General features: G+C 47.0%; 2 protein-coding genes across 3 annotated transcripts in view; one reads left to right on the forward strand and one right to left on the reverse strand.

The window, feature by feature from the left end:
- si:ch211-158d24.2 (multiple epidermal growth factor-like domains protein 9) overlaps positions 1-12,453 on the reverse strand; it is a 395,895-nt gene that overhangs the window by 207,414 nt on the left and 176,028 nt on the right. The window lies entirely within an intron of this gene.
- Positions 1-12,453, forward strand: part of mrgbp (MRG/MORF4L binding protein) — a 31,786-nt gene that overhangs the window by 8,465 nt on the left and 10,868 nt on the right. The window contains exon 2 of the mRNA XM_061766330.1: positions 6,630-6,751. Within this exon, the coding sequence (XP_061622314.1) occupies positions 6,630-6,751 (122 nt within the window). The remainder of the gene's footprint in view (positions 1-6,629; positions 6,752-12,453) is intronic.

Genomic DNA, 12,453 nt, shown 5'->3' on the forward strand with positions numbered 1-12,453 from the left:
ACGATTTTGTTTGTGTCGGGGTGTTACACGCGTGTAGGAATTTTCGTCAGTGTAGATGCACCGTAGCGCAAATAGGTCTTTGATGAACTGTCACCATGTCCTGTTTTGTGGCGACATGAGAAAAGCTACGGTTGAAGAGTCGTCACCGTCACATAGTATGTCGGAAAAAAAGCTTTTAATGACTTTTTATGTCCCAGGTGTTCATATGAAACTCACCAAGTTTGAAGTCAATCAGGTGAAACCTGTAGGACAAGTTCACAAAATTGTGACACCTGTAAATTTTCCAAAAGTGTACCTTTAAAAGGTTGTAGGTCAGTTTCTGAGTTTAGGATCTGGGTTGTAATTATAATTTTGTAGGTGTCTGGGTAATACACGTAACTGCCCAATTTGGTAGGTGTAGGTGTGACGTACCACGAATACCTCTTTGATGAACGGTAAGTATGGCGTGTGGGGCGGGGGGTTGGTGGCATTGGGTCCCTGCGGCCCCCACTGGGTGGCCAGTTGTCGGGGCGCCTCAGTGGGGGCCGGCAGACCGCCCTGGGTCCCTCGATGTGGGATGTGTCCCGTCCGCCGGGCTGCTCTCGGGTGGATCCCTGGGCCCGATCCCGCCCATCGATTGATTGGGTGGGGTCCTCAGCCTCCGTGGTGCGGGCACAGCAATTACAGGACACTTCTGTCAGTCTTCGTGCATGTAAAACTGTGTCAATTCACTTCCATGTATGCGCAGTTACACACCCCTGGGACTGTTTCACTGGGTGTGGGGTCACGCACTTATTGCGACAAATAACTCATGAATATGCAAATCGCTTGTGTATCCCCTCACTTATACTCTCGTCCTTTAGACTTTTATAATTTACATAATTAATCCCACCACACTTCAGTTGTATAGCCGGGTTCACGCCCCTTGTCAAGCATGCTTCTTCTCCTGGTCTTGTACTGTTCTAGCTTCTCCTGTCCTTCCCTCACAGGGTGTAGCACTACAGCCCCATGCAACGGTCATATTTATTGTTTCATTGTTGTAGATAATGTAATGACTTACTTCTCTCATCCTGTTTACAATTAGTGCTTTGTCTTATGTCTTTGTTTCTCTCTTCCCTCTAGAAACTTTGTTCTGTTCGACTGATCGACTCTGATTCTCAATAAACCTCAATTATAATACTAAGAAACTACAGAGGAAGTTTGACAGAGTAAAACTGTTCCGGCAAAAAAAGTATACAGATTTTCCAATCTGCTTGACCTAACAGCCGAACAGGACAAAAAAAAAAGGGTATGCATGCCTGAAGTTTCTGTACGTCTGTGGTTGATACAGGTGTGAGCTGATTTTTGGCCAAAGAATTTTTTTTAAATTGAGGTTTATTGACTATTATTGTACCCTTTTCCAACATTTACATTCACAGTACTTAAAAGTCCGACCATAATTACCAACAATAAATACAGGATATAGTTTGTAATTACAATTTTGTTCATGTTGGTGTGCTACACGCGTTTAGGAATTTTCGTAGGTGTAGGTCTAGCGCAAATAGGTATTTGATGAACCGTCACCATTTCCTGTTTTGTGGCCACTTGAGAAAAGCTACATTTGAAGAGCCACCGCCGTGACATAGTATGTCGGAAAAAAAGCTTTTGATCACTTTTAATGTCCCAGGTATTGAGATGAACCCCTCCTTGGGCCGCCACCTCACCGTGGTGGAGGGGTTTGTGTGTCCCAATGATCCTAGGAGATAAGTTAACTGGGGCTTCACGCCCCTGGTAGGGTCACCCATGGCAAACAAGTCCTAGGTGAGGGACCAGACAAAGCACGGCTCCAAAAACCCCGATGACTAATAACACAAATGGAGATAAGTTTCCCTTGCCTTGATGCGGGTCACCGGGGCCCCCCTTTGGAGCCAGGCCTGGAGGTGGGGATCGCAGGCGAGCGCCTGGTGGCGGGCCTGCACCCTTGGGGCCCGGCCGGGCACAGCCCGAAAGGGTAACATGGGTCCCCCTTCCCATGGGCTCACCACCTGTGCGGAGGAGCCATAGGGGTCAGGTGCAGTGTGAGCTGGGCGGTGACCTTGGTGATCCAATCCCCGGCTACAGAAATTGGCTCTGGGAATGTGGAACGTCACCGTTCTGGCAAGGAAGGAGCCCGAGCTGGTGTGTGAGGTCGAGAAGTTCTGACTAGATCTAGTCGGGCTCGCCTCTACGCACGGCTTGGGCTCTGGTACCAGTTCTCTTGAGATGGGTTGGACTGTCTTCCACTCTGGAGTTGTGAGGGGCGCCGACCAGGTGTGGGTGTACTTATTCCCCCCTCCGCCTCTGCGCCTGTATATTGGGGTTCACCCCGGTGGACGAAAGAGTAGCTTACCACCGCCTTTGGGTGGGGGACGAGTCCTGACTGTTGTTTGTGTCTATGCACCAAACACCAGTTCAGAGTACCCACCACTTTTGGAGTCCTTAGAGGGGGTGCTGGAGACCGCTTCTGCTGGGGGACTTCAATGCTCACGTGGGCAATGACAGTGAGACCTGGAAGGACGTGATTGGGAGTAATGCCCCCCAATCAAAACCAGAGTGGTCTTTTGTTACTGGACTTCTGTGCTCACCACAGATTTGTCCATAACGAACAGCATGTTCAAGCATAAGGGTTTCCACACGTGCACTTGGCACCAGGACACCCAAGGTCGCAGTTCGAGTTTGTGGTCGTGTCATCGGACTTGCGGGCGCATGTATTGGACACTCGGGTTAAGAGAAGGGCGGAGCTGACAACTGATCACCACCTGGTGGTGAGTTGGCTCAGATGGTTGGGAAGGTGCCGGTCCGACCTGGCAGGCCCAAACGTATTGTGAGGGTCTGCTGGGAACCTGTTGGTGGACACCAGCAGTGAGGGATGGCGTCAAGCTGAAGAAGGAGTCCTATCGGGCCTTTTTGGCCTGTGGGACTTGTGAGGCAGCTTATTGGTACCAGCTGGCCAAGCGGAATGCAGCTTTGTGGTTGCTGAGGCAAAAACTCTGATGTGGGAGGAGTTCGGTGAGGCCATGGACAACCATTTCCGAAACGCTTCGATAAAATTCTGGTCCACCATCCGGCGTCTCAGGAGGGGGAAGCAGTGCACCATCAACACTGTGTTGTATAGTGTGGATGGGGCACTGCTGACTTCGACTCGTTGTGAGGCGGTGGGAGAATACTTTGAAGACCTTCTCAATTCCTCTGACACGCCTTCCCATGAGGAAACAGAGTCTGGGGTCTCTGAGGCGGGCTCTCCTATCACTGAGGTTTAGGTCACCGAGGTGGTTAAAAAGCTCCTCGGTGGCAAGGCGCTGGGGGTGGATGAGATTCACCCGGAGTTCCTAAAGGCTCTGTAAAGGCTCTGGATGTTGTGGGGCTGACTTGATTGACACCCCTCTGCAACATTGCGTGGACATCGGGGACAGTACCTCTGGATTGGCAGACTGGGCTGGTGGGGACCGGAGGTTGTGTTCCAACTGCAGACTTTGTATCCATTGTGGTGAAGAAGGAGCTAAGCCGAAAGGCAAAGCTCTCTATTTACCGGTCGAGCTACGTTCCTACCCTCACCTATGGTCACGAGCGCTAGGTCGTGACCATAGGTGAAAGAACAAGATCCCGGATACAAGCGCCCGAAATGAGTTTCCCGCCGCAGGGTGTCTGGGCTCTCCCTTAGAGATAGGGTGAAAAGCTTGGTCATCCGGGAGGGGCTCAGAGTAGAGCTGCTGCTTCTCCGCATTGAGAGTAGCCAGATGAGGTGGCTCAGGCATCTGTTTAGGATGCCTCCTGGACGCTTCCCTGGTGAGGTGTTCCGGGCACGTCCTACTGGGAGGAGACCCCGGGGACGACCCAGGACATGGTGAAGAGACTACGTTTCTCGGCTGATCTGGGAACGCCTCGGGATCCCCTTGGAAGTCTGGGCTTCCCTGCTACTGCCGCCGCGACCAGACCTCTGATAAGCAGAAGAAAATGGATGGATGGTTGGTGTTGAGATGAATCTGGCCAAGTTTGAAGTCTATCGGATGAAACCTGTAGGCTGTCCCTCTGATGTACCACGAATAGCTCTTTGATGAACTGTATGGCATCTGGAAGTGTACGGAAAAGGTGGAACCTTACAATTATGAAGTGACAGGTCACTTCCCGTTGGGTTTAGGGTCCGTGTGCCTTTGAAGTTTCTGTACGTCTGCGGTCGATACAGATGTGAGACAATTTTTGTAGCTCTAAGTGAAACGTACCAACTAACGTGTATGTGTTCACTCTGATGGGTTAAATGCAGAGAACAAATTTCGTGTGCATGAGACTATGATGAAGTTTAGGCATTTTCGGTTTTGTGGCGAAATGTGGAATGAAAAGTTTGAAGCCCTGTCCCCGTCATATAGTTCATTGGATTAAAAATCTTTTGATGTTTTAATGTCCCATGTCTAGAGATTTTACAGACCAAGTTTGAAGCGAATCAGATGAAAGCTGTAGGAGGAGTTCGTAAAAGTATAAACTCTGAAAAAATGCAAATATTTCACACTTTTCGCACTTTCTGTTGGAGTTACGATATCGTTCACGCTGACTTTTTTTGTGCGCGTCTGGGTCTCCTCTATATGCTAGGGACCTCGCAGGTCACCTGCTCGGGCCATAATAATAATAACTAGAATGTGCAATTCCTGGAGAAATTGCGTGTGAATGCAGAAATGCTGAACGAAATCATTTGGAATTTTATTGAATCATATGGAATGCTATCAATTGATATTGAATAATATGAAATGTAATAGAATGAAGCGAAATGCTTTTATTTTGAAAATTAGGAAATTTTAGCAATTTGGGATAGCTCATGGGATGGCTTGAATGAGCTGAACATGTTGAAGGTGAAACAGTTAGTTAGTTAGGGTTGAGAAATTAAACTGTTGGTAAATTTATAAAAATTGTGAATTTAAGGGTTTTTATTAATTTGTAAAATTTAGGGAATTAGAGTGAGAGAAAGGATGGCTTGAATGAGCTGAATACGAAGTTGAAACGATTCCAATCGGTTGAGATATAAGGAATCTGTAGCCAAATGTGTAAAAATTATGAATTCCGGGCTATTATTTTATAAACTTATGGGACTGGTTCAAATGATGGTTTGAATGAGCTGAACACATGGAAGTAGAAACGAATCTTCATCTTCTGTTCCGCTTATCCTCACTAGTGCGAATCAGTTGAGAAAGAAGGAAATTAGCTAAATTTGTAAAAATATTTAAAAACATGCTTTTATTTTGAACATTTTTTAAATTTGCTTCACAGGATGGCTTGAATGAGCTGTACACGTAGAAGTTGAAACGGTTTTAGAAAGTTTCAAGTTTCAAGTTTTAGAAATAAGTAAACTGTAGGTAAATTTGTTAAAATGTAGAATTTCAGGCTTTTATTTTGAAAAATTAGGGGAATGGGAGTGGTTCACAGGATAGCTTGAATGAGTTGTACACGTAGAAGTAGAAACGGTGCGAATCGGTTGAGAAATAAGGACACTGGCAAAATTTGTAAAAAATTTAGAATTTTGGGCTTTTATTTTGAAATTTCGTGAAATTTGAGGAATGGGAGTGGTTCACGGGATGGTTTGAATGAGCTGAACACGTAGAAGTTGAAATGGTTCAAATCGGTTGAGAAATGTTGAAGGAGAAGGGGAAAATGTTTTTTTTGGCCATGTCTTTATGTCTCAAAAGTGTTCTCTGTCAATTGACTGTCTGTTGTCGTATTAGAGCGGCTCCAACTACCGGAGACAAATTCCTTGTGTGTTTTTTGGACATACTGATGATTCTGATTATAACACGGGAATTTTGGGTGTCAAAATGTGAAAAAATTTGGAGTTGAAATTGTTTTAATTGGTAAAGAAATGTTGAAGCAGGAGTGAATAATGTAAAATATGTCCTTTAGAAATTTTGTGGGTCAAAAGGTGGAAAAACCTGGTGAAAATGGTGAAATGTTTGCTGGGATGGAATTTTTGGAATGTTGAAAAGGTTTAGTAGTTGAAATGGTTTTAATCGGATGAAAAATGTGGAAGGGTGAGGGAGTAATGTTGAATATGTAATTGTATGGGAATGTTTTGGGTCAAAAAGGTGGAAACATTTGGTGAAAAATGTGGACTTTTTGGTGAGTGGGCATTTTTGGAATGTTGGAAATTGATCCCAAGGTGAATTGAATGAGCTGAGCATTTTTTATTTTTTTTTTTAAATTTTGAATGGGAACGATGTGAATGTGTTTTGTTGAATGTGCCATTGGAAATGAATGGGGAATTTTTTGGTTAAAAAAATGGAATATTGGGAAATGTGAAAATTTTGCGGCTTAGATGAGTAATGCCACGCGAGGTCTGAATTTTTCGAATGTTGAATTTGGAATGAAGTGAATCGGATGGAAAATGGCGAAAGAGAACCCTGTCAAAAAAAGTGGGTGGAATAAGAATAATCTTAAAAAAATAAAGGTACAATAACATATCTGAATGCTCTGCAGTCACTCAATAATAATAATTTCTAGAAATACAATTGGGCCCTCACAGGTCACCTGCTTGGGTCCTAATGATGTGTTTGTAAAGGATTGTGGGACATTTTGTTACAATGACACTGTATGATCCACACATTGCTCATCATTCTTGACTGCGATGATTTCCTGCGCGTGCGTGTGTGCAGGAGTGAACCGGCACTTCCACATGATCTGCATCCGAGACAAGTTTAGTCAGAACATAGGCCGCCAGATCTCTTCTTCAGTCATCTGGGATCATCTGGGAAGCATGTACGACATGCAGGCACTGGTGAGGACGGACACACACACGCACAAAGAAATACGTTCAACACTGTTCATATTAAATGGTAAAAACAAGATCCAGTGTCTTTATGTCAAATTCTTTTTGAGGACCAGCCTTCTTTAGAATAAGTGTCAGGAGGGGAAAAAAAGCCAACAGCACTGGGTGTATAGTACTCGCACGAGGCCATTTGAATCATCCCTTCCTTGAGTGCAATTACTTCACTGTCTCCTCACCCACACTGCTGTTTAAACATTCACATGGCTTAAAGTAGAGGCACGGTTTGCCGACTGGTTAGAGCGTCTGCCTCACAGTTCTGGGGACCGGGGTTCAATCAATTGCATGTTCTCCCCGTGCCTGTGTGGGTTTTCTCCGGGCACTCCGGTTTCCTCCCACATCCCAAAAACATGCATGATAGGTTAATTGACAACTCTAAATTGCCCGTAGGTGTGAGTGCAAATGGTTGTTTGTGCCCTGCGATTGGCTGGTAACCAGTTCAGGGTGTACCCCGCCTCCTACCCGATGATAGCTGGGATAGGCTCCATCACGCCCGCGACCCTAGTGAGGAGAAGCGGCTCAGAAAATGGATGGATGGCTTAAAGTGCTGCGCATAGTGCCAGAAATCTGGCGTATACATTTTTTTTTTTACAAGACTCGCCCTACGTATGTTTGTGTTTAAAAAAAAAAAAAAAAAAAAAAAGTAAAAAAAGCTCTTGACATGCGAGCAAGCATGGCCCATAAAAGTGTACGTGCACTGTAAAAACATCAACCATATGTCTATGATTATCTCATATTTCCAGCTCGCTGCTACTGACTTGAGTTTTTCCTTCTGATGGGGGAGGCAGCGGCTCGGTTGACAGGCTCACCAGCTTTCACGTGCGGGGAGCCAAGAAGCCATGAGCCTTGCAATCGATCGGTAAAGAGAAACTTGCAGGCTGGGGGAGTCTATCTACGGACCGCCCACAGTGGCCAGCGAAGTCGCCGTGCAGAGTCAAAATGAAGCATTTAACCATGAGGAACGTCTGAAGTCCCAGCAATCATCCTGCAGCTCGCGGGCTAACTAGCTGGCTAACTGCCTTCTTAATCAAAACAAGCCATGTGATCCACCATGCAGTCACAGTTTGGTTAAGTTATTGTACATAATATTCTATCCCTGTCCGGTAAATAATATTTACCATCCCAAATTTTCCATGTTAATGTTGATTATAAACTAAAAATTGTGAATTTGGAAAAATTCTCCTATTTCCTGATCTGAACACATTCACTGCCAGCCATTTCCTGAGCAGGGAACCCCCAGACTGCCAGGCATTTTCGAGCAATTTCAAAGATTTTTCAAGTCCCACAGAATATTGTGTACTATGACAATGTAAATGCCAAAACCACAGAAATAAAGATCGGACTCTCTTCTTTCATCAGAAAAAAAAGTTTTTCTCTGCCTTATACCGTTCTTTAGTAATCAGCTGTCAAATATAAGCTACTTTCAGCCAAATCTGTTTCGGGTGGGGGGAACTGAGAAACGGCCTTTTTGTGAAAGCACAAGAATAACTTTGACACCTATTTTTTTTTTTCTTTAGTGAAAATCTCAAACATCTGAACATAAAACAACACTGAGAAAGTACTTATGACAGAAAAATAATGTATTTATATGGATAACTATGTCCACAATTTACATTTGACAAAAATGCATGAACAAATAGGGCTCCCACACTTTTTCCTCCAAATTCTCCTACTCTTCCATTTGCTCAATACTCCAGGTTTTTATTACCTTGCGCATAAAATCTAGCAAAGTTTTATCCACATATGGATTTGGATTTTATTCTTTGGTGGCAGTGAATGGGATCTTGTGTGTTTGTCATTCTCCTTGAAACCAGTCCCGACTTCTGCTCGAAGCACAACCTGTGCAGTTTAGAAGTATAACTCCATCCATGAATCCATTTTCTCCCGCTTATCCGAGGTTGGGTCGCGGGGGCAGTAGCTTTAGCAGGGACGCCCAATCATACCTCTCCCCAGCAACTTCATCCAGGTCTTCCGGGGGGATCCCGAGGCGTTCCCAGGCCAGCTGAAAGACGTAGTCTCTCCAGCGTGTCCTGGGTCATCCCCGGGGTCTCCTCCTGGTGGGATGTGCCCGGAACACCTCACCAGAGAGGCGTCCGGGAGGCATCCGAATCAGATGCCCCAGCCACCTCATCTGGCTCCTCACAGCTCGTGACCATAGGTGAGGGTAGGAACGTAGATCGACCGGTAAATAGAGAGCTTAGCCTTTCGGCTTAGCTCCTTCTTTACCACAACGGATCGATACAAAGTCCGCATCACTGCAGACGCTGCACCAATCCGCCTGTCGATCTCCCGTTCCATTCTTCCCTCACTCGTGAACAAGACCCCAAGATACTTGAACTCCTCCACTTGGGGCAGGATCTCATCCCTGACCTGGAGAGGGCACGCCACTCTTTTCCGACGGAGGACCATGGTCTCAGATTTGGAGGTGCTGATTCTCAGCCGCTCCACACACTGCTGCGAACTGCTCCAGTGAGAGTTGGAGGTCACGGCTTGATGAAGCCAACAGAACCACATAATCTTCAAAAAGCAGAGATTCAATACTGAGGCCACCAAACTGGACCCCTCTATGCCTCGGCTGCGCCTAGAAATTCTGTCCATAAAAGTTATGAACAGAAACGGTGACAAAGGGCAGCCTTGGCAGAGTCCAACCCTAACTGGAAACGAGTCCGACTTTCCGCCGGATATGCGGACCAAACTCTGACTCCGGTCGTACAAGGACCGAACAGCCCGTATCAGGGGGTTCGGTATCCCATACTCCCGAAACACCCCGCACAGGACCCCCCGAGGTCGAACGCCTTCTTAAAAAGGGGGACCACCACCTCAGTCTGCCAATCCAGAGGCACTGTCCCCGATGTCCACGCGATGTTGCAGAAGCGTGTCAACCAGGACAGCCCTACAACATCCAGAGCCTTGTGGAACTCCGGGCGAATCTCATCCACCCTCGGGGCCTTGCCTCCGAGGAGCTTTTTAACCACCTCGGTGACCTCAACCCCAGAGATAGGAGAGCCCGCCTCAGAGAACCCAGACTCTGCTCCCTCATGGGAAGGCGTGTCGGTGGAATAGAGGAGGTCTTCGACGTTTTCTCCCCACCGGCTCACAACGTCCCGAGTCAGCAGCGCCCCATCCCCACTATACACAGTGTTGATGGTGCACTCCGACGACACGACCACAAAGTCGATCATCGAACTGAGACCTAGGGTGTCTTGGTGCCAAGTGCACCAAGACACAGGCAGGGCTTCAAGAGTGCAAGAGAGTCCAACCCCTCGAGAGGACTGGTACCAGAGCCAAAGCTGTGCGTGGAGGCGAGTCTGACTATATCTAGTCGGAACTTCTCGACCTCACACACCAGCTGTGGCTCCTTCCCAGCCAGGGAGGTGAAATTCCACGTCCCTAGAGCCAGCTTCTGTAGCCGGGGATCGGATCGCCAAGGTTCCCGCCTTCGGCCAGTTCGCACTGCAGCCGACCCCTATGGCTCCTCCCACAGGTGGTGAGCCCATGGGAAGGGGGACCCATGTTACCCTTTCGGGCTGTGTCTGGCCGGGCCCCATGGGTGCAGGCCCGGCCACCAGGCGCTCGCCTTCGAGCCCCACCTCCAGGCCTGGCTCCAGAGGGGGGCCCATCAAGTTTTTTCAAACTGTTTTATTTAGTTATTTATTATTATTAAATTTTTTTACAAAAGCATATTCGTTAGGGTTACGCATTGGTCATCATGCGTGGGCTGTGTTGAGGCCTAACTTGTAACCGTGGATCATACTTTCCAAGATAAAAATGTCCTTAAACCTAGTGAGTCAATTTTCAGCTGCTGGAGCTTTGTTGGTTTGTCTGCACATGTCTGACGGACATGTCCAGACATGCTCTGACCTGTCTGGACAACTTGAAACATGCCCAGATGTGCCTTCTGAGGGAGTTGCTATGACATTTTTTTAATGTTTATCAGAATGACATTTGTGGAGAAGGACCCCCAAGGAGTCTAGACTTGGTCTAACATGTCTGGACATGTAACATGCCATCAACAGGTGTTTGGGCGGGGCTTGGATCATTGCTTCCGGTGGGGGCTTTCAGGCGGGGGATTTCCGGTGAAAACGTCACTCACTTCCAGCGGGGGATTTCCAGTGGGTGCTTTCCGGTGGGGATTTCAGATGACATCATCACCTCTGGCTGGGGGATTTCAGGTGGGGGATTTCTGGAAGGGATTTCTGATCAGAATCCTCTTGATTTGCCAAGTATGTCAAAAACTTGCATGAATTTGTCTCCGGTAGTTGGAGCCGCTCTCGTACGACAATAGACAGCCAAAAAGATAAAGAAATACTTTTATGAGACATAAAAATGTAAAAACACACTACGGAGAGTCACTTAGCCTCTAGCAATTTAATAGCAAGAGGAAGAAACTGTTGGAATGTCTGCTTGTTTTAGTTTGCATTGATCGATAGCGTCTACCTGAGGGAAGGAGCTGGAAGAGGTGGTGACCAGAACGTGGAGGCTCCAAGAGGATTTTGCATGCTCTTGTCTTAGCTCTGGCAGCATGCAAGTCCTCAATTGTGGGTAGGGGGGTACCAACAAATTTTCCGGAAGTCCTGATTTTCCGTTGCAGTCAGAGTTTGTCCTTTTTTGTGGCAACACCAAACCAGACTGTGATGGAGGAACACGGGAATTATTCGATGACTGCTGTGTAGAACTGCCTCAACAGCTCCTGTGGCAGGCCGTGCTTCCTCAGAAGCCGCAGGAAGTACATCCTCTGCTGGGCCTTTTTGAGGATGGAGTTGACGTTGGTCTCCCACTTCAGGTCCCGAGAGACTGTATTTTCCAAGAACTTGGTTTTGACACTTAACACAGGGCAGTTGGACAGCATGAGGGGCAGCTGTGTCAAAGGATGCTTCCTTAAGTCCACGATCATGTCTACAGTCTTGAGCATGTTCAGGTTATGTTGGCCACACCAAAGCTCCAGCCGCTCCACTTCCTGTCAATAAGCAGACTCGTCTTTGATAAGGCCGAGGAGTGTAGTGTTGTCTGCAAACTTCAGGAATTTAACAGCTGGGTGGGTTGAGGTGCAGTCATTAGTGTAGAGAGAGAAGAGCAGTGGAGAGAGGACACATCATTGGGGCACCCCATTGGTGATGGTGCGTGTGGATGAGGTGGTGTCCTCCACCCTCACCTGGTGTGTCCTGCCTGTCAGGAAGTTGTGAATCCTCCGGCAGATGGCAGGCGAGACACTGAGCTGGAGAAGCTTGGAGATTTTGTGTCTGCAACATTTTCAATATCATTATGAGTAACAGCTTCCAGTTCACACAACCTTGACTGTAACCTCACTGGTGCAAAGCTATTGGCGATTATTTGTGGTAATTTTTGAAAAATTTGTGTTGCTGGCAGGTGGTAAAAAACGTCATCCTCGGTTCATTGATGTCATACCTCTAGGTCATCGCTAGCAGCTTGTGAGGTGGCTGCCAAAACGCTACAAACGAGATCACATGGCACAAACATGGCGACTACTACCTCAGCAACTGAGTCAACATGGACATACCATCAGTGATGCCGGTAACACGTTACTCCAAAATGTCGCCATTTTTGGTAGCAATGGTGTGTGTGTGCACGCCAAATATACACGCACGCACCCGCAAACACACACCGTTGTTGCCTTCATGGACCACAATTGGCAT

The sequence above is a fragment of the Phyllopteryx taeniolatus genome, chromosome 3 (assembly GCF_024500385.1).
Source record: "Phyllopteryx taeniolatus isolate TA_2022b chromosome 3, UOR_Ptae_1.2, whole genome shotgun sequence".
Classification (NCBI taxonomy): Eukaryota; Metazoa; Chordata; class Actinopteri; order Syngnathiformes; family Syngnathidae; genus Phyllopteryx; species Phyllopteryx taeniolatus.